Source organism: Amia ocellicauda, chromosome 18 (genome assembly GCF_036373705.1).
Source record: "Amia ocellicauda isolate fAmiCal2 chromosome 18, fAmiCal2.hap1, whole genome shotgun sequence".
Lineage (NCBI taxonomy): Eukaryota > Metazoa > Chordata > Actinopteri > Amiiformes > Amiidae > Amia > Amia ocellicauda.
The window spans coordinates 16,642,200-16,669,954 of record NC_089867.1 but is presented as its reverse complement, the minus strand read 5'-3'; the positions used below and the strand labels follow the sequence as shown (position 1 = coordinate 16,669,954).

The 27,755-nt window shown below is 48.4% G+C and overlaps 3 protein-coding genes across 10 annotated transcripts; all 3 read right to left on the bottom strand.

Annotated features, from left to right (window-relative positions):
• Nucleotides 1-198: 198 nt before the first annotated feature.
• Nucleotides 199-15,551, bottom strand: ano11 (anoctamin 11). 2 transcript variants are annotated; one of them, XM_066690698.1, is made up of 23 exons: nt 14,869-15,551; nt 14,090-14,198; nt 13,430-13,638; nt 13,151-13,258; nt 12,723-12,859; nt 12,553-12,610; nt 12,229-12,339; nt 11,973-12,138; nt 11,700-11,790; nt 10,694-10,790; nt 10,369-10,512; nt 10,030-10,167; nt 9,669-9,767; nt 9,235-9,337; nt 8,911-9,022; nt 8,525-8,579; nt 8,020-8,117; nt 4,153-4,289; nt 3,811-4,016; nt 3,389-3,531; nt 3,061-3,151; nt 2,580-2,742; nt 199-1,506 (listed from the first exon to the last, which is right to left on the bottom strand). In XM_066690698.1, the coding sequence occupies exons 1-23, from the start codon at nt 15,001-15,003 to the stop codon at nt 1,466-1,468; spliced, it is 2,751 nt and encodes a 916-aa protein (XP_066546795.1). In that variant the 5' UTR covers nt 15,004-15,551; the 3' UTR covers nt 199-1,465. The 2 variants fall into 2 exon arrangements, with proteins under 2 accessions (XP_066546795.1, XP_066546796.1); XM_066690699.1 differs by having other exon boundaries at nt 2,608-2,742.
• A 726-nt stretch (nt 15,552-16,277) lies between these two features.
• On the bottom strand, nt 16,278-20,733 carry cplane2 (ciliogenesis and planar polarity effector 2). The gene is made up of 6 exons (XM_066690697.1): nt 20,655-20,733; nt 19,763-19,967; nt 19,467-19,619; nt 18,836-18,960; nt 18,437-18,573; nt 16,278-17,736 (listed from the first exon to the last, which is right to left on the bottom strand). Exons 2-6 carry the CDS (start codon nt 19,860-19,862, stop codon nt 17,517-17,519), a joined length of 735 nt encoding a protein of 244 aa, XP_066546794.1. The 5' UTR covers nt 19,863-19,967; nt 20,655-20,733; the 3' UTR covers nt 16,278-17,516.
• A 569-nt stretch (nt 20,734-21,302) lies between these two features.
• Nucleotides 21,303-27,557, bottom strand: LOC136713459 (rho guanine nucleotide exchange factor 19). Of its 7 annotated transcripts, none has more exons than XM_066690544.1 (13): nt 27,482-27,557; nt 25,114-25,348; nt 24,789-24,909; nt 24,583-24,683; nt 24,163-24,452; nt 23,853-24,013; nt 23,612-23,764; nt 23,379-23,508; nt 23,061-23,135; nt 22,882-22,974; nt 22,595-22,755; nt 22,134-22,289; nt 21,303-21,608 (listed from the first exon to the last, which is right to left on the bottom strand). In XM_066690544.1, exons 2-13 carry the CDS (start codon nt 25,340-25,342, stop codon nt 21,338-21,340), a joined length of 1,941 nt encoding a protein of 646 aa, XP_066546641.1. In that variant the 5' UTR covers nt 25,343-25,348; nt 27,482-27,557; the 3' UTR covers nt 21,303-21,337. The 7 variants fall into 7 exon arrangements, with proteins under 7 accessions (XP_066546641.1, XP_066546643.1, XP_066546640.1 ...); XM_066690546.1 differs by lacking the exon at nt 27,482-27,557 and adding an exon at nt 25,376-25,444 and having other exon boundaries at nt 25,114-25,295; XM_066690549.1 differs by lacking the exon at nt 27,482-27,557 and adding an exon at nt 21,863-21,941 and having other exon boundaries at nt 21,453-21,586; nt 25,114-25,369.
• Between the last annotated feature and the right edge of the window lie 198 nt (nt 27,558-27,755).

Here is a 27,755-nt window from a genome sequence, read left to right as displayed (position 1 = left end):
ACTGTGAACTGGTGAACCTTAGGGGTGTGGGTTAGGGACCGGTTGTTTTGACTTTATTGGACAGAAATGAGTGACCAGAATCAGGGCAGCAGTCTTCTACCGACACATCACTATAAATTCTGATAATAATAAGTGGACGAGTGACTGTCCTGTGCATGGACAGTCAGAAAAGCAGAAATCACACAGAGCCCACAGCGATACATTCCTCAGACAGATTTATTCCCAAAGGCAACAACAACATCAAAGCAGCCTACACTGACACGCGCCCCATAATAATTTATACACGCGTGTTTCACAGTAGCAGTTGTTATAGTAGTACATAGCGTTACACAACTAGTGAGACGGCTGCCATTGCTGATTGCTCCTGCATTCCCATTTTCCTTAAATACAAATATAGAGCCGGACTATGGACACACGGGACATTTCCCAGGTACAGTATAAAGTTACGCACAGAAGATATTTCAAGAAAGAAACAGGAGTTTGTCTGCATGCTCGTACATTTAGGTCCACAGTTTGTTATAAACTGAACAAATTAATTAACTAGAGACATTACATTCTGAAACATCTCCAGAGTGCGTGTATGTGTGTGATAGCGTATGTGTGTGCTTGTGTGCATGTACGTGAGTGTGTGTGTTTACTTTATTAGTAATATATAAATCTAGTGCTGCGTCACCTTTTACAGCTCTTCTTATAACACGTCTGACAAACAAAACAAACAAATGAACCAATCACGAGCCTCCGAACAGATAATACAGATTAATTAATACCTAGAAGCTGGTGCGGTCGCTGCCTGGCAGGTCCAACTGTGATGGACATACAGACAGATAATTAGACTGACAGCCTGGAACCTGCGCAGTCTCAGTCTCGTCTCAGTGTTGGGCTGCCCTGGGTCTCAGCCCTGCAGTGCTGGGAACACACTGGACACCAGGCTCACTTTAGCAGAAGTAGTAGTTCAGGTAAGATGGGACAGGAAGCTGAATATAACACACTGGGGCTCTTATAGGACCACATAGTGACGTAGGTTGCGTTTCAGAAGTGGGGGGGAACATGTTCCACCTGTAAATTATGCCTATGAGCAAATTATTTACGCTCTCTCAATATTGAGAGGCGTCCCCTATGCCTATGGAGTTTGCCATATATTATTGACGGGGACAATTTAACATTCTTCAACATTGGAGGGACTCCCACCACCCATCAGACCAGGACTGGCCTTTACTGCCTGAGATAAACAAAGAGACAGTGGCAGACAGAAAGAGAGAAAGAGAAAAAGAGAGAAAGAGAGACAGACAGACACTCCAGTCGAAGAAAGTCTTTAACAGAGTATCCTGAGGTTCCAGCAGCAACAACAGTCAACTTCCTGCATCCCCAGCCAGTCACACATGCTGCGCTCTCGCTCTCTCTTCTTTCTATCCCTCTGGTTCTCTCTCCCCCTCGCTCTGCGGGCTGGACATCTCTGTCCATCTCCTCACAGGCGCTCGCTCATGTTGCATGGAGAACCATCGCTTGCTTCAGGAGAGGGAAGGAGAGAGGGAGAGAGGAATAGAACATTTAAAAAAATCGAAGTAATGAAAACCAAGAAATGGATGCGCCATGCCCAGGAAAAGGTGAACAGAGAGGGGCTCACTTACCCCCCAGTCCTGGGCGCACACTGTCTGGGGGGGGGAGGGATGGGGATGTGGGGGTACAACTAAACAAGACAAAACAGAAAGCACAGATAAGCACAGCATAAACACACCTCCAGACACAGTACAGTAGAGTACACCACAGCACAGCACAGCACAGCACAGCACACCACTGTACACACAGCAGCCCCCGGCACCCCAGCAGCCCCAGCACACCCTACCCAGACAAGGGCCTGCGCTCCCTTACCTTTGCCTAGTTTACTATCGGCCTTTTTGAAGTGCTAACATGTTTGTAATGCAGTGTACGATTTCAGCGGTGGTTCCCTGTGCGTCAACGTGCTACAATTGCCACAAATGCTACTGATGCATTTGATCCGGATCTGTACCATCTCCCTGAGAGGCACATCCAATACACGGGACACCGCAGACACTGTGGCAAAACAGCAGGGAGACCATTATCCGTTTAAACTCCCTATGACTATGACGCCTTTACCTAGAGAAACTCGCACAGAGAGAGTAGCTACGGAACTGCACTACAGGGTGTTGCTCTACACACAGAGGGCGAAAGGAGCAGACGAGGAGAGAAAAGGCTGTCAAGTTGAGAAACATTCTGAAAGCTTTTCACTTCTCCTTTATCTATTTTTTTTCACTCATCGAGTCAGGGTGAGAGAGTGTGTGTCAGAGAGGCAGCATACCAATAAAGCAAATTGAACTGAACTGAACTGAGAGAGACCCTCACTCTCCCACACTTCCACTCTCCTTCTTCCTGTTTCCGCCTCCCCTTCTCCCTCCATCCATGCCTCACTCCCTCCCACTCCCTCTCAGTCTGGCCAGAGCTGTACCTGGAAGGAGCTGCTGCGGTGGTAACTGGGGGAGAGGGGTAGGTACTGGGGTCACCGGGGTACAGAGGCACAGAGGGATACGAGGGAGGGCGGTCGCCACAGTGGCTGAACTGACCTGGGCTGGATGCTGAACCTCGACTCACCAGCAACAGGGCATCCTGGTTGTCGGCCAGCGCCTGCTTGGCCAGGTAGCGCTCTCTCTTCACCTTGAGCTCCAGAGACTCTGGCACGTCCGGCACCAGCCAGTCTATCACCCTCAGCAGGAAGAACACCACATGCTGCAGGGCGGGGGGGGAGGAGAGGAGAGGAGAGATGAGAGAGGAGGGGAGTGAGAGAGAGGGGTAGAGAGGGAGAGGGAGGAAAAGAGGCAGAGGCATAGAGAGGAGAGGGTGAAGGAGAGGAGAGGAAGTGGACAGGAGAGAGTGTGATAAGAGAAGGAAGAAGAAGCAAAGTTGAGGAGATATTACCAGTGATTACATGCAACAGCATTTGCACTGGCATCCTGCTCATTACTACCAAACCCCGAGGCAAGGACAGTGTGTGTGAGAGAGAGAGTGCGCACACTGTCTGAGAAAGGGAGGAGCTAAACCCCCTACCTCAAAGACGATAATGAAGCCCAGTCTGACGGCCAGCAGCTCCCAGTAAAACAGAGTGTAGTTTCCATCACTGTCTCGAAACGCTTTGTACCTGAGAGAAAGAGAAAGAGAGAGAGAGAGAGAGAGAGATGGAGAGAGTGAAAGGAAGACATCTCTGTGGCTGTGTGAATTGAAGTGTCAGTGCGTCCTCTGCTGGAGAGGTGTGAAAAACACAGGCAACATAAATAAATTCATAACGTAGGGCAGTGTGCTGAGCTGTTCTGTACTGTGCAGTAAAGTGTGCTGCACTGTACTCCACTGTGTTGTGTGTACTGTGCTGCGCAGTTACCTGCAGTACATGTATTCGGGGTGTTGGTAGCTGGGGGGGGCGTGGGCCAGGGTGAAGTTAACATAGCCATGCAGGCTGCTGTTGAACTTGTACTGATACAGCAGCCGGGGCAGGAAGTCTGAGGTGAAGGCAATGAGGAACGCCTGTGAGGGAGAGAGAGAAAGGGAGGGAGATGTGAAAATACATTACACAGCATTACTGTCTTTGAATTGAATTGGTAACATAAAAGGGACAAGGACAGACCGAGAGAGTGGGGGTAGAGGGAGTGCACAAAGACAGACACACAGACACACGTAGAGTGACAGAGAAAGGCAGAGAGAGACACAGAGACACATGGACACTCACAGAGATACACACCCACACACAGACGCAGTGACACTCAGAGAGACACACAACCACACACAGACAGGCACGTCTCTCACGTTGACGATGACGGACAGGTGAGACAGCGCCTCCAGGATGTTGAACCAGACACCAATATTTTGTGCGCGCTCGGCCACGGGTCGCCGGTACTCGCACACAAACTTCTGCGCGTCCAGGCGGATCTCCACCCAGTTGTTGAGCAGGGCAAACAGAGGGGCCAGGGGGAACGCGGCCACGAAGATAGTTATGAAACCAAACTGCAGCACTGGGACACAGAGAGAGAGAGAGAGAGAGAACTGTGTTGTGTTTTGTGTTGTTCATTAAGCCTATTTTTAACAGTTGTTAACTGTCCAGCTGTCTGTCTGTGTGTCAGTGCCTGTCTGTCTGTGCCGCTCTCTCACCCATCTCCAGGTACTCCTCGAACAGCCCCTCACATCGCAGCAGCTGGCAGTCCTCCTCCCAGCGCCGCAGCTCCTGGCCCAACCGGCTGCCCCGGCCCACCGCCAACTCCCTCTTCTGCTGCCACGCCTTCACCTTCCTGCAGGGTTCGCAGCGCAGAGTGTGGGAGTCACTGGCATAGCCTGGAGCCCACTGGCCAGACACATGCTGTAGTTGCTATTGCAGTTTACTTATCATCACCATTGCTACTTGACAATAACACAAACAAGATTCACTATAAACCCTTATTCATTACAGAATGATGATTTGATTCCAATAATAATAACAATAATACTTAAATAAACTTACTATCATAAACATTCTAAGAACATGAACCAACCTGCTATTATAATAGCTGCTACTAAGCTACTTACTTTCACACACTGTTCCTGATGCACATGACTTCTAACCTAAATTCTACTGCTACTACTTCCAATTACAAACTCTCACTGATATTAATTTAAAAAATACATATCCAGTAATAGTGCATGCAAAACGTACTGTCCCATGAAGACAAAGTATATTCAGATACTTTAAATTCGAATTATTATTTATTATCATTATTTGGGGCTTTAGGACTGTTTAGTAGTAGTCTTATGACAGATTATTATTACATTTTATTTGATCCGTTTAGTCCTTTGTGAAGTGCTTTGTGATACTTATTGATGAAAGGCGCTATATAAAATAAAGATTATTATCATTATATTAATTTAATTAGAGACATCAATTCTCCTGCTGACAGTGTGCTGACAGTGCCTAATGGTCCAGTTGCCTCTGCAGTATGAGCTCATCTCTCTGGGGGGGGGGGGGGGTGACTCCTGCATCTCTCCATTGCATTGCTTCTCCTCGCAAACCTGCAGATACGGCCAGGGTCTGCAGGTCCCAGACTCCAGTGGGGGAGAGGGGGCTGTGGTTTAACTGACTGAGAGACGCTAATTAGCCCTGTTTGTTTACTTATTCATAAAGGTCTTTTCTGGGGACCCCTCATGTCTGTCCTCTATTGCCCTGGTACAGTTGTGGGGATGCTGCCAAACATGGGATTTTACTGTCTGTTTATTCAGGGTGAAACAAATACATACATACATTCATACATACAAACATACATACAGTGAGGGAAAAAAGTATTTGATCCCCTGCTGATTTTGTACGTTTGCCCACTGACAAAGAAATGATCAGACTATAATTTTAATGGTAGGTGTATTTTAACAGTGAGAGACAGAATAACAACAAAAAAAACCAGAAAAAGACATTTCAAAAAAGTTATAAATTGATTTGCATGTTAATGAGGGAAATAAGTATTTGATCCCCTATCAATCAGCAAGATTTCTGGCTCCCAGGTGTCTTTTATACAGGTAACGAGCTGAGATTAGGAGCACTCTCTTAAAGGGACTGCTCCTAATCTCAGCTCGTTACCTGTATAAAAGACACCTGTCCACAGAAGCAATCAATCAATCAGATTCCAAACTCTCCACCATGGCCGAGACCAAAGAGCTGTCCAAGGATGTCAGGGACAAGATTGTAGACCTACACCTAGACCTAAGGCTGGAATGGGCTACAAGACCATCGCCATCAGCTTGGTGAGAAGGTGACAACAGTTGGGGCGATTATTCGCAAATGGAAGAAACACAAAATAACTGTCAGTCTCCCTCGGTCTGGGGCTCCATGCAAGATCTCACCTCGTGGAGTTTCAATGATCATGAGAACGGTGAGGAATCAGCCCAGAACTACACGGGAGGATCTTGTTAATGATTTCAAGGCAGCTGGGACCATAGTCACCAAGAAAACAATTGGTAACACTACGCCGTGAAGGACTGAAATCCTGCAGCGCCCGCAAGGTCCCTCTGCTCAAGAAAGCACATGTACAGGCCTTCTGAAGTTTGCCAACATCTGAATTATTCAGAGGAGAACTGGGTGAAAGTGTTGTGGTCAGATGAGACCAAAATCGAGCTCTTTGGCATCAACTCAACTCGCCGTGTTTGGAGGAGGAGGAATGACCCCAAGAACACCATCCCCACCGTCAAACATGGAGGTGGAAACATTATGCTTTGGGGGTGTTTTTCTGCTAAGGGGACAGGACAACTGCACCGCATCAAAGGGACGATGGACGGGGCCATGTACCGTCAAATCTTGGGTGAGAACCTCCTTCCCTCAGCCAGGGCATTGAAAATGGGTCGTGGATGGGTATTCCAGCATGACAATGACCCAAAACACACAGCCAAGGCAACAAAGGAGTGGCTCAAGAAGAAGCACATTAAGGTCCTGGAGTGGCCTAGCCAGTCTCCAGACCTTAATCCCATAGAAAATCTGTGGAGGGAGCTGAAGGTTCGAGTTGCCAAACGTCAGCCTCGAAACCTTAATGACTTGGAGAGGATCTGCAAAGAGGAGTGGGACAAAATCCCTCCTGAGATGTGTGCAAACCTGGTGGCCAACTACAAGAAACGTCTGACCTCTGTGATTGCCAACAAGGGTTTTGCCACCAAGTACTAAGTCGAAGGGGTCAAATACTTATTTCCCTCATTAACATGCAAATCAATTTATAACGTTTTTGAAATGCGTTTTTCTGGATTGTTTTGTTGTTATTCTGTCTCACTGTTAAAATACACCTACCATTAAAATTATAGACTGGTCATTTCTTTGTCAGTGGGCAAACGTACAAAATCAGCAGGGGATCAAATACTTTTTTCCCTCACTGTACATACATACATACATACATACATACATACATACATACATACTGTGTCTCGTTGCGTTGGTACCGTGGGCACCGTGCTCTATCTGTATGTTCCCCTCACACAGCTCTTTTCATTTTGGCCTGTGTGAACTGCTCAGACAATGAAATATTAATGTGGTGCTGCAGAGAGTGACATTCTGCATCCCCACACCCATACACACACACAGTCAGAGCTGTCCCACATGGCAACAGATTCTGACACTTATGGGGGAGCCTGCACTCCCCCAGCCCCCGTACAGAGCACGTAACTCTCGGCAGCCACCGCAGCCCTGTTTCACATGTCAGACACTGTGGAAGCAGGAGCTGAGCGATGCGCCTAATGAGCCTTTCTGTCCCTTACATTCCCATACTCAGGACTCAAGAGACAGGTACATGATGGTGGTATCATCATAATTATTTATTCATTGGGTTTATCCCACTGCGCACTGGCAGAGCCCTCAGAGCTCTCCTGCCTGGGCTCAGACTCTCTCCTAAACTGGCTCCGTAGCAGAAAGCCTTCTCAAGTTGATGTATTATTCAAAATTCAACAGCCCAGACAGCCCCTCCAGGCAGGGAAAGAGCTGCTGCCCCCTGCCCCCCCACCCACACCACTGCCAAGGGCTCTCTACTTTATTGGCTTATAATTAGCAATAAGCACAGGCAGCTGCTCAGCAGGTTATAGACAGGGCGCATCTCAGCAGCAGACAACTGCGCTTTGCCAAGAGTCAGTCTCAGAGCGGCTCGGCTGTGCAGTGCACTCGTTACGGCTCGTAAATATAACAGGCATGTAACAGAAATTATTTGACATTGTGCCGTCTTTCTGATTCACAGCTAAGAGGGGCACTGGCTGCCCTATGGGGCCTGTGCTTTCACACTCACGCAAAGAACTATTGGAATTAAATATAGAACAGTCAGTGACTCTGCAGCAGTCCAGTGCAGTCCAGTCGTCAGTCACTCTACAGCATCGGGTATAGAGTCTGTAATGTCAGGGTGCCAAACAAGTTCTCTGCTCGGTCTGGTTCTCACATCACACATCAATCCCTGGGGGTCTGTGTCACTCCCAGGAAATACACACCGTGCTGTGTGTTGGGCTGTGTGTTGAGCAGTGGGCTGTACTCACGGGATGACAAACTCCTGGATGTTGCTGATGATCTGTTTTCCCACCATGATGATGAATAACTGCTCAGCCAGCTCGATCAGGCAGCCCCCCGGACCACACTGTGCACACACATACACAAACACACACACACATACACGGATACAAGGACACATGCATATGGATACACGCACACACACAGACATGCACAAATACACAGAAAAAAGAGAATAAATTGTGTATCTTTATTTGCTGATTTCTCGATCCAGGTGCACTTTTGCCAAAAAAAGCTGCAATAAATGTGTTTTTTAGAAATAAGGATTATATTGGTTTTGATCATTCTCTGCAATTTAAGGTAACAATTATAATAAATGTATTATTTCATACATACAGAAATATTAAAAAGCTGTCACACATTCACACTCACTCACATATGGATGGACAGATGCTCACACAAACAGCTTACTAACACTACAGCACTAACTGAACAGTAATTAATTAACCAATGAATTAATTATTTTGTACTCACATCTTCGTTCCTCATGCCAAACAGGGTACCATAGTGCCCAGGGTAGCCCACAAACCTGTAGCATGAGCACAACAGCCTTTCAGAGATAATAATAATAATGATAATAATAATAATGAATCAGCAGCAGCAGTGGTAATAACAGATAGTAGCAGTACACAGTCTTATCTGTTTAACTATCTTAGCTCTCTAGTGCTGTAAAAATACAGGATGCACCTCCATCGCTATTCAATAATCATGCTCACAATGATGAACTATTGTTAGTAACTCTACACCGTCCTCTTCTGGCTAACTGATCTGGCACTGCAAAGGGGGGGACGCCAGGAGCAGAGCTGAGAAACACCCCCACGTGGAGGAGAGAGGCGGGGCAGCCGCGCAACGGCACTCACCGGCCTTTGAAGAACGCCACGTAGAAAGGGGACGAGTAGAAGTTGACGAACTGGAAGACGAAGACCTTGAAGGTAAAGGCGTCCTCGTACTGCGTCTGCGTGCGGTGCATCTCTGCAAGACACACAGAGTTAACACACACACAGGTAACACATGCACACGCAGTTAACACACGCACACACTGAGACGCACACACACCAGCTCGTACTCAGTCATACACACACACACACACACACACACACACACACACACAGATACAGAGACAGAAAGAGACAGACACACAGAGACGCACACACCCACCCACACACACACGCAAACAGTCATACCCCACTTGGTGAGCTGCTGGGCCAGCGCTGTGTACACCTGTCCCATCAGCAGGATCAGGGCCAGGTTCACCATGCTGCTCGAGATGTTCGCGATATTCCCAGCCTGGGGAGAGCCAGCACAAAGACATGACAGACGGGGAGACGAGGAGGGGACAGGGGGATGGACAGACAGGGTGAAATGGGGACAGAGAAAACTTTCATAAGAGAAGAATGATAAAAGGAATTCACACGCACATGCAACCAATAAGTAGGTGCAGGGTAAAAAAAACATTGTGTGCAGTGTGTGGTGTGTCCAGAGTATAGTGTGTGCAGTGTATAGAGTGTGCAGTGTGTTGTGTGTGCAGTGTATAGAGTGTGCAGTGTATAGAGTGTGAAGTGCATGTGATGTGCAGTGTATAGAGTGTGAAGTGTGTGGCTGGCTGGCGGTACAGTACCTGTGCGTGCAGGACTGGGCTCTCAGTGTGGTACATCATCATGCTCACGATGCCGCGGTACATTATCACCGTCACCAGGAAGATCATCACAACACACAGCTGAAACACAGACACACACACACACACACACACAGACAGCTGGCTGGCTAATCTGGATTTTATGTGTTTTACTGTCGCAGTCACCAGTCTACCCATTTTCAGTCCCATTCTGTCCCACTCCCACAGTCTGTGATTCCTAGTCTCTCCCAGTCTACTTGTTCTCTCACTCCCATTCTCTAAAAATCTATCCCAGTCCCCCAGTCAGTCCCTCCCTCACTCCCAGTGTGTCCCAGTGTGTCTCAGTCCCCCCAGACTCTCTCACCATGATGATGATGACCATGGAGCCGGTGAGGATGCGGGAGAGCCGGTCCTTTTCAGAGAAGTAGGGCTCCTTCACACCCGTAACTGGGTTCTGCTCCATCGCCGGTGCCATGGCTGCGAACTCTGGCCGTGGCCGCTCCTGACAGACAGAAAGACAGAACCTTAGTGTGTTAATGGACAGACGCACAGAAAGACACAGCGCCTTACACACGCAGACAGATACTGACAGACAGTGTTAATGGCCAGACACACACACAGAAACACAGACAAAGACAACTACCACTACTAACTACACCAATAACAACAACAACAATTCTTGGAGGGGTTCCGGGCAGCCGACCTCATCCTCGTGGAAGCCCATGCAGTCCCAGTGGTGCGCCAGCGTGGCGTTCTTGCGCTTCCAGTACTCAAGGAAGGTCACGGCCCAGAAGGACATGAACACACTAAAGAACACTGTGCCAGGGTGGTCAAACAGATACCCCATCTGTACAGAGAGAGGGGTAGAGCAGGAGAGAGGGAGGCAGAGATTACAGATTATTACAGAAGGTTGTCTGTTCTTATGTTTCACCTCAGCTCTGAAGTACAGAACTCTTTTCGGGACAACACAGAAAGGTATCCGAAAAGCCTGAACCAGAGAAGCGAGTATCCCACAATGCCCTGCTCACCTTGGCCATGGAACAGATCTCAGAGATATTCCAGCCGCTGCAGGTCTCGCACAGAGGGCACATCTGATAGCGCCCCCCACTGGAGCAGATCTCCTCACTGGAACACAGGCAGACACAGAGAAACACACACAATCAGACAATGACATAGTCACACAGACACAGAGACACACACAGACACAGACACACACAGAGACACACATACAGTCAGACAGAGACACACTAGTCTGAATTATACGTTCTCTGCATCTCATTACACCTGGGTGTCTGCAATGCCATTCAACAATGCAGTTCATCCTGCAGCAAATATCTCCATGCCGAAGGAGCTGTCAGTGCTGTTGCCTGGGCAGCACTTGCATGATTGTATTTAGGTATCCATTTATCTGGTGGGGGGGGGCAACAGGAACCCTTACTAAAGATAGAGGCGAAAATATTCCAGTGAGTCTTGTGAGGGCAAAGGCAGGAATTCCCAAGACACTGTGGTTATGTAGAGGAATCTCCCTCCCTACCCACCTCCCCCCTGTCTCTCAGTTTTCAGAAGGTGTGGGGAGGTGCTGTAACTGCAGAACAATACCCCCCCACGCAGCCACACTGCCACACACACGCTACTGGAGCTCAGCATCCGCCTTCGTTCAAAAATCAATACGTCTGATCTGTACAGCTAACTGGGGAGGCTTAATAAACATCACAATACACAATACATCTCTCTCTGTGTCTCCCTCCCCATCCCTCTCTTCCCACTCTCTCCTTCTCTCCCCCAATAATGAGGGCCACCCGCCCTACCAACACTACAAAGCCCCCAGAGAACATTTGTTCAGGTTGCCATGGAAACTGAGGTTCTCAAATGCCAGCACTGTCACGGGGTTGGTCAGAGGGGGGGGGCGTTGAGGGCCTGTCGAATCACTTGTTCTGTGTCCTGTTGCTCTGAAATCTCATGTAGGGTTAAGCCCAGGGAGCTCCGACAAAACAAGACAGACAGACAGACAGAGACACAGACAGAGTGACTTACGCAGGAGTGTTCGATCCCATGGAGACAATTCCAGAAACAAAGACGAAACTTCCAACCACAGCAGCAGGGAGAAGCCAGGCAGTATAGAAGCCTGGAGACAGACAGACAGACAGACAGACAGACAGACAGACAGACAGACATAATTTTATAATTTCTATCACTGCTGGCACATTTCAACTTTTGATAAGAAACCAGCAAATAGGCTTACTACAGCAGACTGGGTTTGTTTGAGGGAAGAGGGAAGGAGAGGCAGACAGAGAGAGGTACGCTCACCCAGCCAGGCAAAGTAGATGGCGATCTTCTCCCCAAAGTACTCTCGGATGTGGTCCAGTGGCTGGTACTTGTACCATTTGGACCAGCGGGCCCAGTACTGGTACAGAACCTGCCGCTGGTTCAGGGCCTCTGGGGGAACCTCACACTCTGGCAGCTCGAAGGATCCCTGGGCCAGAGAACAGAACTGAGTCAAACCCAGGGACACACACACCTGAGGGAGATAGAGGGAGGGGAGGCGGTGATAATCAGGCCTGACCTCGTGCAGGGGGAAGGCGGCACAGAAGGCTCCCTCATTCAGCAGCCTCTCCACGCCCACCTCGGCTCGCTTCCTCTTCCCGTACAGCGCGCACGACAGGATCTCGTACACCTGCCACGGCACACAGAGACACAGCGTCAACATCTCAGCATCTCAGAGACACAGCGTCCAGAGACACGGACCCTCTCTTACACGCTCTGACTCTGTCACTCATCCCTCTCACTGTTGCTACTCTCTCTCAGGCACAAACACACACTGTCATTTACTATAATGTTGCTGTGCCATGCTGTGCTGTCTTGTGCGCGATGGTAGGACAGTACTCACGATCCTGTGTCTCTGTGTGTTGGTGAAGTAGCTGTCCTGGTCCTCACAGCCCAGGAACCTGCGGAGACAAAGACCTCAAACCAGCAGGAAAGGTGGAGTGTGGGCCCCTCCTCGTACTCTTCCTCCTCTGTCATCCCCACTGTACCCTCCCCCCAACCCCCAGCACTCACCTGTCTGTCTTGGATTTGCGGAAGGCACAGGTGTAGTAGTCAAGTGGCTTGTTGGGCACCGTCTCAGCCAGGGGGTTGGGGATGCAGAGGTTCTCCAGCACACGGGCTGAAGTGTTGAGGTCAGGGTTGGGCTGGGCCTGAACACACCAGGGAAACAGGGACACACAGATGTAGAGACAAAGATATAGAAACACAGAGACACACAGATAAAGAGAAACAGGGACACACATATATAGAGACACGGGGACACACAGATATAGACACACAGGGACAGAGACACGGGGACACACAGATATAGAGAAACAGGGACACACAGATAGAGACATGGGGCACAGAGAAAGAGTTAATCAGCATTGCCTTGCACTGCCATATACCATAGCATACCTAGAGAAATAGCACTATTAATCAACACCGGTACCAGCACTGACCTGTAGAGGAGCTCTCAGACACAGCTCTTCTGCATAGTACACCAGCACGTCCCAGGGCGCGCTCAGCTTCAGGTAGTGAAGAGTCTTCTTCTTGCTCACCGTCTCCTCCTAGTGGTAGAGGAATGGAACAGTGCCGGGGATTAAAACTTACAGCAGTTGCCCCAGTCACTGCATTGCTCCATAACACACTGATCTCACACTGTGTACCAGTCTGGGTCACCCATTAAGCTAATTAGTATCAATTAAGCATCTACGACAATCAACCAATTAACTAACTACCTTCTCCAGCAGCAGTCCTGCGTTCTGAAGGTTTCGGATGTACTTCTCTCTCCAGCGCTGGTGCTGCGAGCGGCGGCTGTCCGCTCGCCGTTCCTCCCCCTCCTCCTCCCCCACCTCAGCACTGCCCGGCCTTGCCAGGTCCTGGTGGCGCCCTTTCGACCTCTTCTTCCTCCGAGACTGCGTGCGCACCTCCCACACCAGCACGAAGTCTGCACAAACACATACCCACATAATTAATACAATTCTTATTATTATTAATATGATTTAACATAGGTAAATGTCACATGTCTGGTTGAGCTGCCCTACCCTTTAGGTAAATTGGGACAATATATCTTCATCAGACCCTTTCCATGGTGGCGACAGAAATGTCACACTGTCCAAACAAGATGCATGAAAAACCAAAGGAAGCCATGCCCTTGTGCCACTCAGTATATTTAGTTTTTTTCTTAAAATATTGGCAAGGTTCATTTCTACCATATATTTTTAGCATAAAAAAGAATTGTATGGACTACAGACTAAATATCTATTATAAATATATTCCTTGTATTTTAAACATAAACAGGGCTCAATTTCAGTAAATGAAAAACATCAGGATCATTAATCATTCACTCATCATTCAAACATAAACGATCAACGCAGTGCCCCCCCAGCAGCACTCACCGATCTTGGTCCTGCCGTCTCTGAAGTAGTTCCCGCTGGGCTGGGGGGGGCGGCGTCCCCCACTCTCACACTGGACATAGATCGGGTCATCGTCGTCCTCGTCCTCCAGCTGCAGAAAACACACAGCAGCGGCAAATTGACACACACGGCGGCACACTGACACAGAGCAGCACCACACCACTGTGCCACTACAGTCACTCAGCTGAACGACAACAAAACCCAGCGCGCCCACCCAAACCGGGCAGCAGACCCAGGCCCTAACCCCACGGCCCAAAACTCTGTGCCATTAACCTGCAACACAGGGCTCCCAGGGGTTAACAAAGCAAGAGACCTGTGTTGGAATAAGTAATATTAAAATGAGTTTATTGCCTGTTGGCTGACTGCACAGCCCTTGAGTGATGTTTTTCTCCACAGTTCTCTTTACTGGTCCCTGTCCTGACAGCAGAGGCATTTGAAATGTAAAGTCCTGTTGCACTCAGCTTCACAGCCCCTAGCCACAGCATACAACACCTGTCAGATGCCCACACTAAGGAGTGCACAACCCGCTGGCATCACAGGGGAAGACATGCCCATAGGCACCGCCACGAGAACCACCGCTTCAACCCCAACCCAACCTAACCCTAACACTGACCTCCAGTCACCCGCAGGTCCAGATCGCCTCCTCCCAATCTCCCTCTCTTGCATACAAGTAAACCAGAAATAAAATAATAAAATAAAATTAGACAGACTGGGTGCCCTGGCTCTCTGCAGTGACCACCAGGGCAGGGGCTCTGGCTTACGTATCGGGCCGGGACGTAGCCTCCGTTCTGCAGGCTGCCGTAGCCCTCGGATCCCCGGGTCTCGCCAGTGGGCCCCAGGTCCAGCAGGACGTCCCTGTCATCAGCCTGCGCCTCTGAGCTCTTCTTCCGCATCATGGTCTTCCTCAGGGAGCAGGGAAACTCAGCTCAGGCCATCAGGAGAGGAGCTGCCGCCCGCCACACACACACTTACACGCACACACACGCTAGCTCACAAACACTCACACACACACACATACACAATGGCCACAGCACCAAATGGCCAAATAAAACTGAAATAAATAATCAAATTAACTAATGAATGACTGAATGAATAAATTGGGGGGGGGGCTCACAATCCCTTGCTATTTCATCACCCCCAAGATCAAGCTGGAATCAGGAGGAAAAAAAAAATGAAAATGAAAAAAGCCAGCTTCCCTCTTGGAGGAGAGGGAGGCAAAGAAAGAAACAAGAAAACAGCAAGAGGGAGGCAGAGAAAGAAAGAGGGAGAGAAAAGGAGGAGAGCGCATATATCTGCAGCAGCGCGGTCTGCCTTCACTCTGCTTCTGTTCGTCTGTGCTGCAGCTCCTCTCCTCTGGGAGACACAGGCAGCTACCATAATCCTCCTAGTATAGGAGGCAAAAGATTGAGTTCTGCGATAAAGTGAAGATTCCTCTAGGGAAGCGGTCAGCAGCCCTGGTCCTGGAGAGAGACAGTACAGCATAGCCGGGTCTCCAGCCCTGGTCCTGCTGAGCTACAGTAAAGTACAATACAGCAGGGTCTGCAGCCCTGAACCTGTAGATACACAGTACTGTTCGTTTTATAGTTCTACCCCAAAATCTATTTAATTTTGTGAGGCGGGGAGGCACCCTTCCAAGCGTGGGAGAGCGCAGTTGTGCTTTTACCTGGCAACGGTCTCAACAAGCTCACTCTTAATTAACCACTAGCACTTATTAGAGCAACGCAGCAGCACCTATCTCAGCTCGCTCCCTGAGGCCTCAAATCCCGGTGAAGCTGGGCTGCGCTGGAGCATGTCTGATCCAATGACTGCCTGATCCACCGTCTGAACCGGCTGATCCACTGATTGACTGATCCACTGACTGAAAGGGATGATGCACTGATTGAACAGGCTGATCGAATGACTGGACATGCATTGTCGTCTTAGGTCGTACCTTATAGTTTCTTAAGCAAAAGAACAGGATGCAAGACAATACCTTTTAAAAACAAAACAATACAAAACTTAAATAAAATTAAAAAAAAAAGAGTGGGTTGTTCCACATTCTCTCACACAGTGGGATTATAGCAGTTTTGTACACTGTGATCAACCACACATACGCTTTAAACATCTTGAATAAACAGAACCACAGCAGATGGAACAGCAGACACAGCACACAGGAGCAGCGGGAGAGAGATTAGTTTTGCTTTTTAATTCCTGTTCAGCCAATTACAGTACATAATCCACCTATTAACTCGACACCCCCTCTCCTCCCACCTCCACTCTTCGCTGCAGCGTCTCCTGCAATCGCTCGGCACTGTGGGCTGCAGCACGGAGCCCTGATAGGCACGCCGAACCACGCCAACCTTCCCCCAAAGTGATACTCCTGGCCAGGGCAACCTTACGCCAGCGCTTCCTGTCCCAGAGGGGGGAGGGTGGTGGGGTTGCACAGTGCCAGAACTGGGAGCATTAATCTTTATTTTGAATCCCACAGTACAGTACAAAGAGCACAGCAGAGTACAGTGCAGCACAGAATACAGTTACAATATTGGATTTTCAATAATCTCTCCTCTCTCTCTCTGAGTCTACTCTCCCCCTCCCCTGCCCTCCCCTCCCCCTCTCTCTCTATTGCTGCACTCACATAAGGAAACATGAAATATTTATGGTGGGAAAAAAATGCAACACAGCAAATCTCTCTGCAGGGAGGGGGAGGTAGGAGGTGGGTTGGAGGGAGAGGACAGGGTGTATTTTTTCTCATTAGTCAGAACTGCACAGGCTATGAAATTCAGAACAGAACAATACCATCATCATCATCATCATCATCATCATGGCAGGAATGAAAACCTTGTGTTCAACTGCTTTGATACGTTTTCTGTACATTTCCTGACTGGAACAGAACCACTGTTATTGCAAACAGCAAACATAAACAAATACAAAAGTAACGGAACAGCCACGCTTGAACAGGAGGGAACGATCACTGCCAGGTGGGACACACGAAAAGGAGAAACCTGAAATGACATGCTGGCTTCCACACGGCCCGGCACCGCAACAGTGACAATGCATCTGTAAGTGACAATGCATTTATTATGATTATTACAATCATTATTGCAATTATCATAATAAACGCATTGTCAGTAGTTTTAGGAGGATGTTATGCCAAGGTAAGATGCTAGAAGGTTTTAACTCAATGCTTCAGATTCTTTTCAATGTTTAATATGCAGTACATTAAGACAGATTTTTCCTAGCACACATATCAATATTAAGGACCGTCTTGTCTCCCTGGATCTGCAGTGTGTCCCCAAGAGGAACTGAACTCCTCCAGGTCTAGGTGTGAATGTAGTTTTGTTTTTTCCTTGCACATCGTCGCCCCAGGCTCTCAACGGAGCTCAGCCCCCTCCTTCGCCTGCTCTCTCCTCGAACCCGAGCCGCAGTCCGGTCAGCTGTGTGTGGGCTCCGGCTGCGGTGGGGCGCACAGCCCGGCCGCCTGCATGTCCCTGTGCCACAGCCGCTCCGCCAGGGTGGTGAGGAGTGGCGCGATGTCCTCCAGCCCCACCGTGGCCCCACCGCTCTGGACCCGGAACACAGGCACCCCCCACACCTGCTGGAAATCGCGCACCTCGCGCTCCGTCACATCGCTGTGCATGAATAGGTCAAACCTGCAGCCGCAAGGTCAAGGAAAGGGCAATCGAGGATAATGACAAGCCTGCCCTCCATACCTGAACACAGGGGTTCAGGCACTGAGCAGATTATTTTTATATTTATTATATTTTTAATGTGGACAAGTCCAAGGTATTACATGCAGATAATAGAAATGTCCACTATAATTATACTATGGGTGGAATAGAACTAGAAGAAGATGACAAAGAACTAGGAGTCTATGTGGACTTATCACTTTCCCCATCCAAACAATGTGGGGAAGCAATGAAAAAGGCAAACAAAATGTTTGGGTATATTGTCAAAAGTGTAGAATTTAAAACAAGGGCAGTAATGTTCAGACTCTACGATGCACTACGGAAACAGGAGACACTTCTTCAGACAGAGAGTCGTCACAATCTGGAACAAACTCCCAAGCGATGTGGTTGAAGCTGAAAATTTGGGAACATTCAAGAATAGACTGGATAGGATCCTTGGATCACTTAGTTATTAATGGACACCAAACGAGTACGATGGGTCGAATGGCCTCCTCTTGATTGTAAACTTTCTTATGTTCTATTTAATTAATTGCGTCAACTATATACAATTAATTAATTAAATGATATATTGCTTATACATAATTCATTATATTGTACTGTATAAGATTTATACATATCTAATCTTTAATGACTGCAGTCAGCCCAGAGTTGGCACTAAGGATACTTGGTGCCCACCACCAGCTGTACGGCACTGTCCGAGGGGTCCGAGCCCCGGGCAATCTGATTGGACAGGTCATCAAAGGAGGTGCGGTCTGTGAAGGAGAACAGGAAGAGCACCGCGTCTGCCTGGTCCTTACAGGCCTGCGGAGAGGGGGAGGAGACAGGAGGAAATTAGGGGATGAACCAGAATTGAATGCATACATATCTATATATTTAAATTGAAATAAAAATAGAAAAAGAAGGAAGCCCAGGTAACCAGACAAACAATTAGTAAAATCCAGGAGTATTTTATTTAAAATGCAATTTTCATTAACTTATTAACTAACTAGTATTATCCCAATCAGAGAGTTGAAGAGGGAAAGGCAGGGGAGGAGAGAGCTGGGTGGGGCTCTGTGCGTCGTACTGGGAGCAGATGGTCGAACCGGCGCAGGGCGTTCTCCCCGCAGTCCCACAGCTGCAGCCGGAACAGCAGCACCCGGCCGCTCGCCCTCAGCATCGCCGGCCACAACACCACACTGGTCTGGATCCCTGGGGGCCGACACACACACACGCACAAACACACACACAAATTGAGAGAGACACACAGACAGACAGAGCAGAACAATTCAGAATCAGAACCAGAACAGCAGGCCTCAGAATCAAAACAGTGAGAGTGTCTTACTGTGCCCCCAGGGCTATGACATCACCACCTGACTACAGCTGTCTTCTGTCTGTCGAATAAATGCTGCTAAAAAGGCATTACTGCACACAAACGTGAAGTATCACTAGACCCTTTATAACGGAACATCTCACTTCCTCTCTAAGCTGTCGATCTGTCTGCCTGACTGTTTCTGATGCAGCACAGAAACCCATGCAAATAAGAATGACCGCTTCTAAAATCCTTTGCCAATAACTTGGCACAGGAACCCCCATGTCCACACACACGTATACACAATAAATCGATCAAGAAAGCTATCGATATGGCACAGTAATCATTTATCTCCATCTCTCTCTCTCTCTGCACCCCTGAGCCCTACCCCTCTGCTCTGGCTCACCCGTGGTCTCGTGGTGCAGGCTGGGCACCTCCTGGCCAGCCAAGTGAGCTGCTAGTGCCGTCTTGCCGACCCCGCTCTTCCCACAGAGAAACACCTTGTAGCCGACGGTGTCCACGGCCAGCTGCGGGGGCAGCACCGGAGCATCCAACAGACCTGAGGAAGAGAAGCAGACACACACCTTACACACGAGCAGCAGGATGTTGTAATGGTGTAGTGTAGTGTACTGTAGTGTAGTGTTCTGCTTTGCCACGAATCTGTATTTCTCAGTGGTGTGTTGAACGCAGCACGTGCCTTACCAAACCGCTTCCTGTGGCTCCTGCGGAAATACTCCTCGCTGTCGGGGCTGAGGTGCCAGTCTGGTACCAGCAGGGACCCGGGCACAGGCAGCCGAGCCATAACTCCACCTCCTGCCCTCTCACTGTGCCCTGCCTCCTCTCTGCCTGCCCATCACCTCCCACAGGCAAAGGCGACAAAGCTGGGCACCACTACACTGGGTCACGGCTGCAGAGAGAGAGAGAGAGAGAGAGAGAGAGAGAGAGAGAGAGAGAGAGAGAGAGAGAGAGAGAGAGAGAGAGAGAGAGAGAGAGAGAGAGAGAGAGAGAGAGAGAGAGAGAGAGAGAGAGAGAGAGAGAGAGAGAGAGAGAGAGAGAGAGAGAGAGAGAGAGAGAGAGACAACACTTATTTTCGGTGTGGTTTCTTTTTTTTTTTATAGCATTGCTGTTGAACCCCCTTGTAAATGTTGCGTTTGTGTAGGAGGCCTATATCCTGTGGAAGCGGTGATTGTTAAAATCGTGTTAAAGTTGACTTACATGCAGGATAGAGTGAAAACTAGATAAACCATAAAATAACATCACATCATGTGAACCTAGTGCCCTCTCTAGTCTTCGGTGTGAGCTGGAGAGGCGTGCCGCAGGTACACACACGCTTGATAGGAGCACAATCTCCGGCTCTAGACCTGGGAAAACCGCAGCCATCACACTGCATGGCAACAGGTATAGATAATCAGTTTTGTAGTTTTGCTCCTCGACCTCAGGGCTGCGGAACGTCAAAGAACCACACAGAACAGTTTGTGAAACCCGAAAAACAACCGCTTAACAATGTTTTAAAGTATCGGTAACTTTGCAACCACAACATTATACATTACATTCGTCGATTGTGAAGTGAAAAAACACCATGTTATCCACTTACAATCAAAACCCTCGCTCTCTCAGCAGAAGCGGCAGCTGGCCTCTCCGGTGACGTCATCAATACGCGCAGCTCTCGGCGGTACCTGTTGCCACGGGACTAACCGGCCGCTGTGTGCAGTGATGGTCGCGGACTGTAGCGCAGGTTTGCGCAGTTGTGCGCAGAGCTGCAGAATTCCGCCGCTCCCATTGGTGGAGCAGCGCAGATCTGCGGCCGATGTAGTATGCAACACCGAATGTAACGTGCGAATGCGAAGTCTACACATGCTTTTATGCAGTTTTATTCAACGTAGCAATGCTAATCTTGTTAAAAAAGAAAGAAAAAAAAGTGCCAGTGCAATATTGCAAAACAACACTAGCCACATTTGAACTTGAAGAAGGAATGTCTTTTTCCACAGATTTTACTCAAATTTGTATTTCCCTAAATTAAATACATAGAACTGAAATAAACAAATCCTTATTAAACTGTGCTCCCTTGTGCACCTACTTGCCTGGAATTAAAATGCATTAAAATATTTTTGGCATATCAACACTTCCTACCCCCCCCCCCCCCAGTAAATAAAAAAAAAAAAATAGAAACATGGTTTCTTCGGGAAAGGCAACTGGTGTGTGTGTAGACTGGTTATTGTGTATATGAAAAAAGAGAACTGCATTTAAATAAAAACAGCATAGATTTATTATTAAAATTCACAACACATGAGATGCTAGAAGAGCAGTGCATAGTAACTTGGGGGTGGCAGGACTCTGGGGCAGCTCACACAGAGCCCTCAGATACAGAATAAGTGGGTACAGTAGTAAAGAAGTGCAGTACAGTGCAGTACAGAAGTGTAGAACAGTGCAACAGTGCAGTAGAATAACGCTGGGCTCCCAGAAGGCCACCCCAGTCCAGGTCTCTCTGTAAGGCAGCAATCCCTCTCTGGCCCTCCACTCCTGGAACTGCCACAGCAGGGAGACAGCACTGTAACACCACCACAGGTGTTTTTTTTGTTACAAGACTTGCATTGATATTTTGCATATATTTCACACACACACACACACACACAGCGTATATATACAGTATTTCTATGAATTGCCTATATTGCAGGTGTTGTCCTGTGAGCAGTCGCCAATAAACCCCTTCTCACCAGATGTTTCTATACAGGTGATTCCCACCACACACACCAGGCTTCAGTGCCCTGCTATTGGATGTACCAGTGCCAGTGCAGGACTCACCTCCGCTACCTGTCAAGCCTGCCCCCCCTCTATGCCACTCTGTGGTGAAATGGCTCTGATCCAGTGGTGCAGTTCTGTGCTGTGAGGGCAGCGAGAGCTCAGTGTTAACGGTAGCAGTCCACCTCCCCCCCCTCCCCCTTTAGAGATAAGGAGAGATCAGTGCCCTCCCACAGCCAAACCTGTTGTTTTATTCTCTTTACAGGTTCATAACAGAAAAAGATATACAGGCCTGCCCTGCCCCACCCCCACTCCTCATGCCCTCCTGGTGTACCTGTTCGATGTGTGCAGGATGATGGCAGTGGGGTGGGTGGTATGGCTCATGTGCAGCAGGAAGCTCTCGCTGGGCAGACCCAGGGGCTTGGCTGCCAGATGCTCCGCCCTGACATTACTGGGACCAGCATAGTCCTCCACGACAAACCTGCCCTCCCTGAGAGAGACGGAGAGTGTCCATGGCTACGATTAATTTTTGAATTATTATTAATAGTTACTATTTATTTCTTAACACAGGGCAAACATAATACAGCAAGATCTGGAAGATGTCCTGAAAATACAAGTTACTTTAAAAGGTATCATTGCATCTGTGTGTGTGTGGACGTATTCTTGTGTGTGCAAACTGCGTTTCTGTGTTCCGTATGTAGTGTACTGCAAAAGGAACCCTATGTGTGTGAGTGTGTGTGTGTGTGTGTGTGATGCAGTGCACACATGTTGGCCTCAGTAGAAGTACACTCTTACTCCCTGTGTGACAGCAGCAGCAGGTCGTTGAAGAGGTGCAGGTGGATGGCCCTCAGAGAGACCCTGCTCCGGTGCGCCCCCCCGGGCCACTCCTCCACCATCACCTGTTGCAGTGTCCCTTCCCGCACCAGCCAGCGCCCCCTACTGATCAGTGGCAGCAACTGCAGGAGAGAAAGGCAATTACACTCAATATGTTGATACAGGTAAATATTTTGAAGAAAAACTCAAGTCGCACTTAGAGACACTGAATTGATGCTGTAGTGTAGTGCAGTGCAGTGAGGAGGCACCTTGACTCTGCTGAAGTCCATCAGCTTCTCCAGCAGCACCAGCTCCTCAGTCTGCCTCATCCTGGACACGCTGCTGTTGCACTCCTCCACAATCTGCACCAACAGCACAGGACACTCAGAACAGCACTGCACTGTACCACACCACACTGCAATGCAGAGTGCAGGCCAGGCCACCGTACCTCATGCACAGCGGCGATGGCTCTCTGCAGACCCTCCACGATCTCAGAGTCATGAGGGGTGAAATTCAGGATATTCTGAAACACAGGAGAGGAGGAGGAGGAGATGACAACAAGAGGAAGGAGGGTGGAGAGAAGGATGGCAGTCAGCTAAAGTTATGTCCCAATACTTAAGGAGTTACATGTCTGCATACCTTTTACATCTCCGTATCAGTACAGTATCAATACACTGATCTTCCCTGTGGAGTCCCCTCGAAATCAGCCCACAAAAAACTGCCCCCTACCTTCCCAATGTCACATTCCCGGGGCCGCCGGACTCACCTCTAGGATGATGCGGAGCCGCGTGATCCTCTGGAAGGGCAGCACCAGGAAGGACTTCAGGTTCTGTCTCTGACACAGCGGGGCGCTCTCCAGCCTGCGCACCACGGCCAGGAATGGCTCATTCGACTTCCTGGAAATGCACAGGGAGGGAAGGCAAGAGAGGGAGAGAGAGCAGTATAGACAGACCATGTGAACAGGCCGACACAGACGCACAGGGACAGAGTAGAGCTCACAGCAGGCGCTGGGCGAGGGCCTCCTGGTACATCTGGTTGGTGACGTAGGGCACATACACACTCCTGAGGGCGTCACGGTGATGCAGCACGATGTCACTGAGGTCAGAGATCAACAGACTCTCCTCCAGACGGCTCTCCAGAGACAAGAAGAACCTGCAGAGAGAGAGAGACGTACAAAAACAAAGGCAGGAGGGAGAGTCAAAACAGAGAGGCAGACCAGTTGGCAGAGTGAGGGGCTCACCTTTGGCTGACCTCCCGGACACGTGGCAGGTTGGAGAAGAGGGTGTGCAGCTCCAGCGGCTGCAGGGCCTGACGCAGCTCTGACGACCCCAGGAAGTGATTCACCACCACCGTCAGGCTCTTCAGGTACGAGGCCTCAGACACGATGAGTTCAAACATGGCCTGAGAGAGCGGGTGAGCAGGAGGGGAAGGAGGAAAAGGAAAAGACAGGAAAGAGGGAAGAGAGATTGAGGCAGAGAACAGGGAGAGAGGGAGAGTGACAGACGGGCAGAGGGAGAATTCAGAGGATCAGGGTCCAAGTTCGGCCTCACCTCCTGCTGCCTTTTCTGCCTCAAGGTCATCGAGTCCAGCAGGCCACTTTCTCGAACCTCAGGCAGCTCCTGCCAGAAGCAGCAGGGGTCGTCTCCCAGGGAGCGTGAGTGTGAGGGGGGCTGGGGCAGGGAGCTGGTGGCGGTGGGTGTGGTCAGCGAGGTCAAGGAGCAGGACAGCAGACTGGGGATGGCCAAGGTGGCGGCCAGCTGAGGGAGAGAGTGGTGCCGCTGCCTCCTCCTCTGCATCTCCTGCTGCAAACACTGCAGCCAGTACTCCTGATACAGGGGCACTGAGAAATTGAACAGGGAGGGAGAGAGCAAGGGAATAGAATACAAAAATAAATTGAAGCAATCACTCATAAAACACTCCCCACAACCGCCTCGCATCCCTCCACGTCACCCCCCCACACATATACTCACAGGCACGGAGAAACTTGGATTCCAGGGTGAGCTGTTCACTGGGGAAGTCTCCGTCACTCTCGGACTGTGTCTCGGTCTCTGTGGCTGCCCCAGTCTCTCTCCTGGAGTGGAAAATATAGCAGAATGGAACGACGAACAATTTACACAACACAACGAACGACCTTATACAGTGGAGAACAGGACAGCACGGTGCTGCAGAGACGCACCATCCTTCTCCAAAGCTCAGATCAAATGCTGCATCGCTGAGCTCCTGTTCAGCCACCCCTTGTGCCCCAGGACCCACTTGGTCCTCCATCAGTGACAGCGGGAGGGCAGGGACAGCAGGCACTGTTGTAGATAGCAAAAAAAAAGAGGGAGCGAGACAAAGATTGAGGAGGGAGGAGTGTACACAATTGTTTTTTTCCCCCATTCGTTTGTCAAACAAAATCAGGATCTCTGAGGACATCCCTCCCAATCACAATCATTACTATAGCACCTCACATTACCAGACACACCCAGACACCTCCCCAGCACCCAAGTCTAGTGTCTCACCATCCCCCTCCTGGCAAGCGGTGCCCAACACCTCTTCCAGGGAGAAGGACTTCCTGCGCTCTAGATTAGGCCTCCTCCTGACCCGGAAGAAGTTAGCCAGGTCGCGCTGTGCCCCCTTGCCCAGACCACACCGCATCGATCCCCTGCTGGGGCAGGAGGTGTGGCGCTTCACTGCCCCCTGTCTGCGGGGGGAGCTGGAGGGTGAGTGCAGCTTGGAGAACAAATCCATCAGCACCTGGAAAAGCATTGCATCATCACTCACCTGCCTGCTGCCCAGTCCCTGCACCTTTCAGCACCTCACCCCCTAACCCTGGAAAATACAGCACTTTTTATTTACAGATTTTATTCTCGCACCCTTAACAGCTCCCCATCTTGATGCTCACTGGTATTTCAGTACTCATTCCCACACCTGAAATTGCTTTCATTGTAATGGTTTCTATACTATGAGAAGGGTGCCAGCTCCGATCCCACTGCACACAAGTCACTGTCACCACCTTCCTGCTTTTAAAACCATTGTATACATCTGGAAAATGAATGTACATTTTTGTAAGCCACCCTGGATGAAGGAATCTGCTATAATTATAAATATTAACCTATTAGTATTAGTCGTTTTTATTATGTAGAGTGGTACAACAAGACATAGAACACTAAATCCATATTATACACAGATTAATTAATAATAAAAAAATATATAAAAGGCTCTCGACCAATGGAAGTCCAGTTATAGCGGTGACATCACTCAGAATGTGGTGCATTATGGCACGTATGCATTTATGAGTAATTTATAATAATAATAATAATAATAATCTGTTTTTCTAAGTTGACTGTGTTATGAATCCAAAGTCTCCTTAATATTAGGAAAGGAAGTTGATCCATATAGCCTATAATTGATTAATCTCCCTTCTCCACACCCATCGGAGTTTATACCTTATTAAACTCTATAATCGGCGATCGGTTGGGAGATTTGTTTTAACCCGGAGGTGGGTCCAGTTCAAGACAGGACATAAAGCACACGCACACACAAACACAAAATGTACTCAATGTTTAAATACACACAGTAGATATTTTTAGAACAGTACAATTACAATTTTTACAAATCCAAGCAAGGCCCTTACTTGCTTTTTCATACTATATGCAGTGAAGAGCATTTGTTCAGTACAAAGGAAAAGAGTGGGTGAGCACCAGCACCAGTATATTCAGTGTTTAATGAACAATCTCTCATCTCACTGTGCTAACTTGGATGGAAACATGGTTTGTGTTTCCCCATTGCATATTAACTTTTGGAAATAAAATCAAGCCTCCTTGTACATTAGTTAACTGTTTTGAATCATTTTTGTTACGTTAGGTATGCCTACACAATGGTTTTAGAACAAGCTATTTAACACTAGCAGAATTGCAGACATTGGCTACTTTATTAAACAGCTGAACAACAAGAAGTTGGATAAAACTTAATAGTTTTACATATGGACATTTCACATAAAAGTTTCAGTGCAGAAAGGCTGCATCCATCCATTTTCGAAACAGCTTATCCTGGTGAGGGTAGAAAGGCTGCATTTACATTGAAAATTTAAGTTTTCTTCTTATTTGTTTTTTTCCAAACGAGCGCACATCAACATGAAAAATACTAAAATAAACTTTACGCTGGTGTAAACTGGTGTAGACCTCGGTATGCACATTTCTAAGCAGACTTATACCATTATAAAACAAATAACCAGTTGCATAAAACTAAAATAACATCTTATGCAACAGAAAGCGCTTTGAAATGGCTCCGTGTATTACAGCTGCATAGTAGTGCAGAAAACGAGCTGTTCAACACTGCAGTGCCTTACACTAATACCACATAATTAGCATTTATGATCAAACGGGTGACTAATCAGGGCACTGATCCAGATTGAATTCCACAGCAGTCAGAAACAGGACAGACAGACGAGAGCTATATCAGCTGCAGATCTGCTAATAATGATCATAATGAATATATGATGTATAGACGCGTTTCACCATTATAAATACTTCACAATCAATCGTTTGCCTAGTACATATTGTTAGTAGGCTAGTGTTGATGATTCAGTTGGGTTTTCCCAAAATACTGACATTTATTTGCACTTTTCAGGGTATAATATAGCACTATAATTGCATTGTATTGCGCAATGGAGTGGAGAGAGAGAGACTAATTAATCTGCAATTAAAAGCGTGTTTGGACTATTTCAAAAACGTTAGCCAGTGCCGGCGTTTGCAACATCGTGGTGCAAGAAACCAGTCCAGACACATGACTGCGGACTCGTTAGCTGCTTTATGCATACATACGGTCAATAAATCCTGTTCGCTAATCACTTGTTTTGGGAGATCGCTATTCCGTGTTTGTCCTTACCTGCTGTGTGCACTGGAGAGAGACACACTGGGATCAGCCAGGATGCGGAAGTAATGTCGCTTCTGCCGCCGTGACGTCACCTCGCAATTAAAGTCGTTTTAGCAGAACCAAAAAATCGGCCAAAAGAGAGCAATTTGATTGGACGCGTATTCAACTTACGGATACCACTTCTACTATTATTATAACAAACAATGCATAGACACACTGGAGAATGACTGGTCTCCGCGGATGCTCGCATATATATAGCTCATAAGATTTCATAACGTCAATGTGT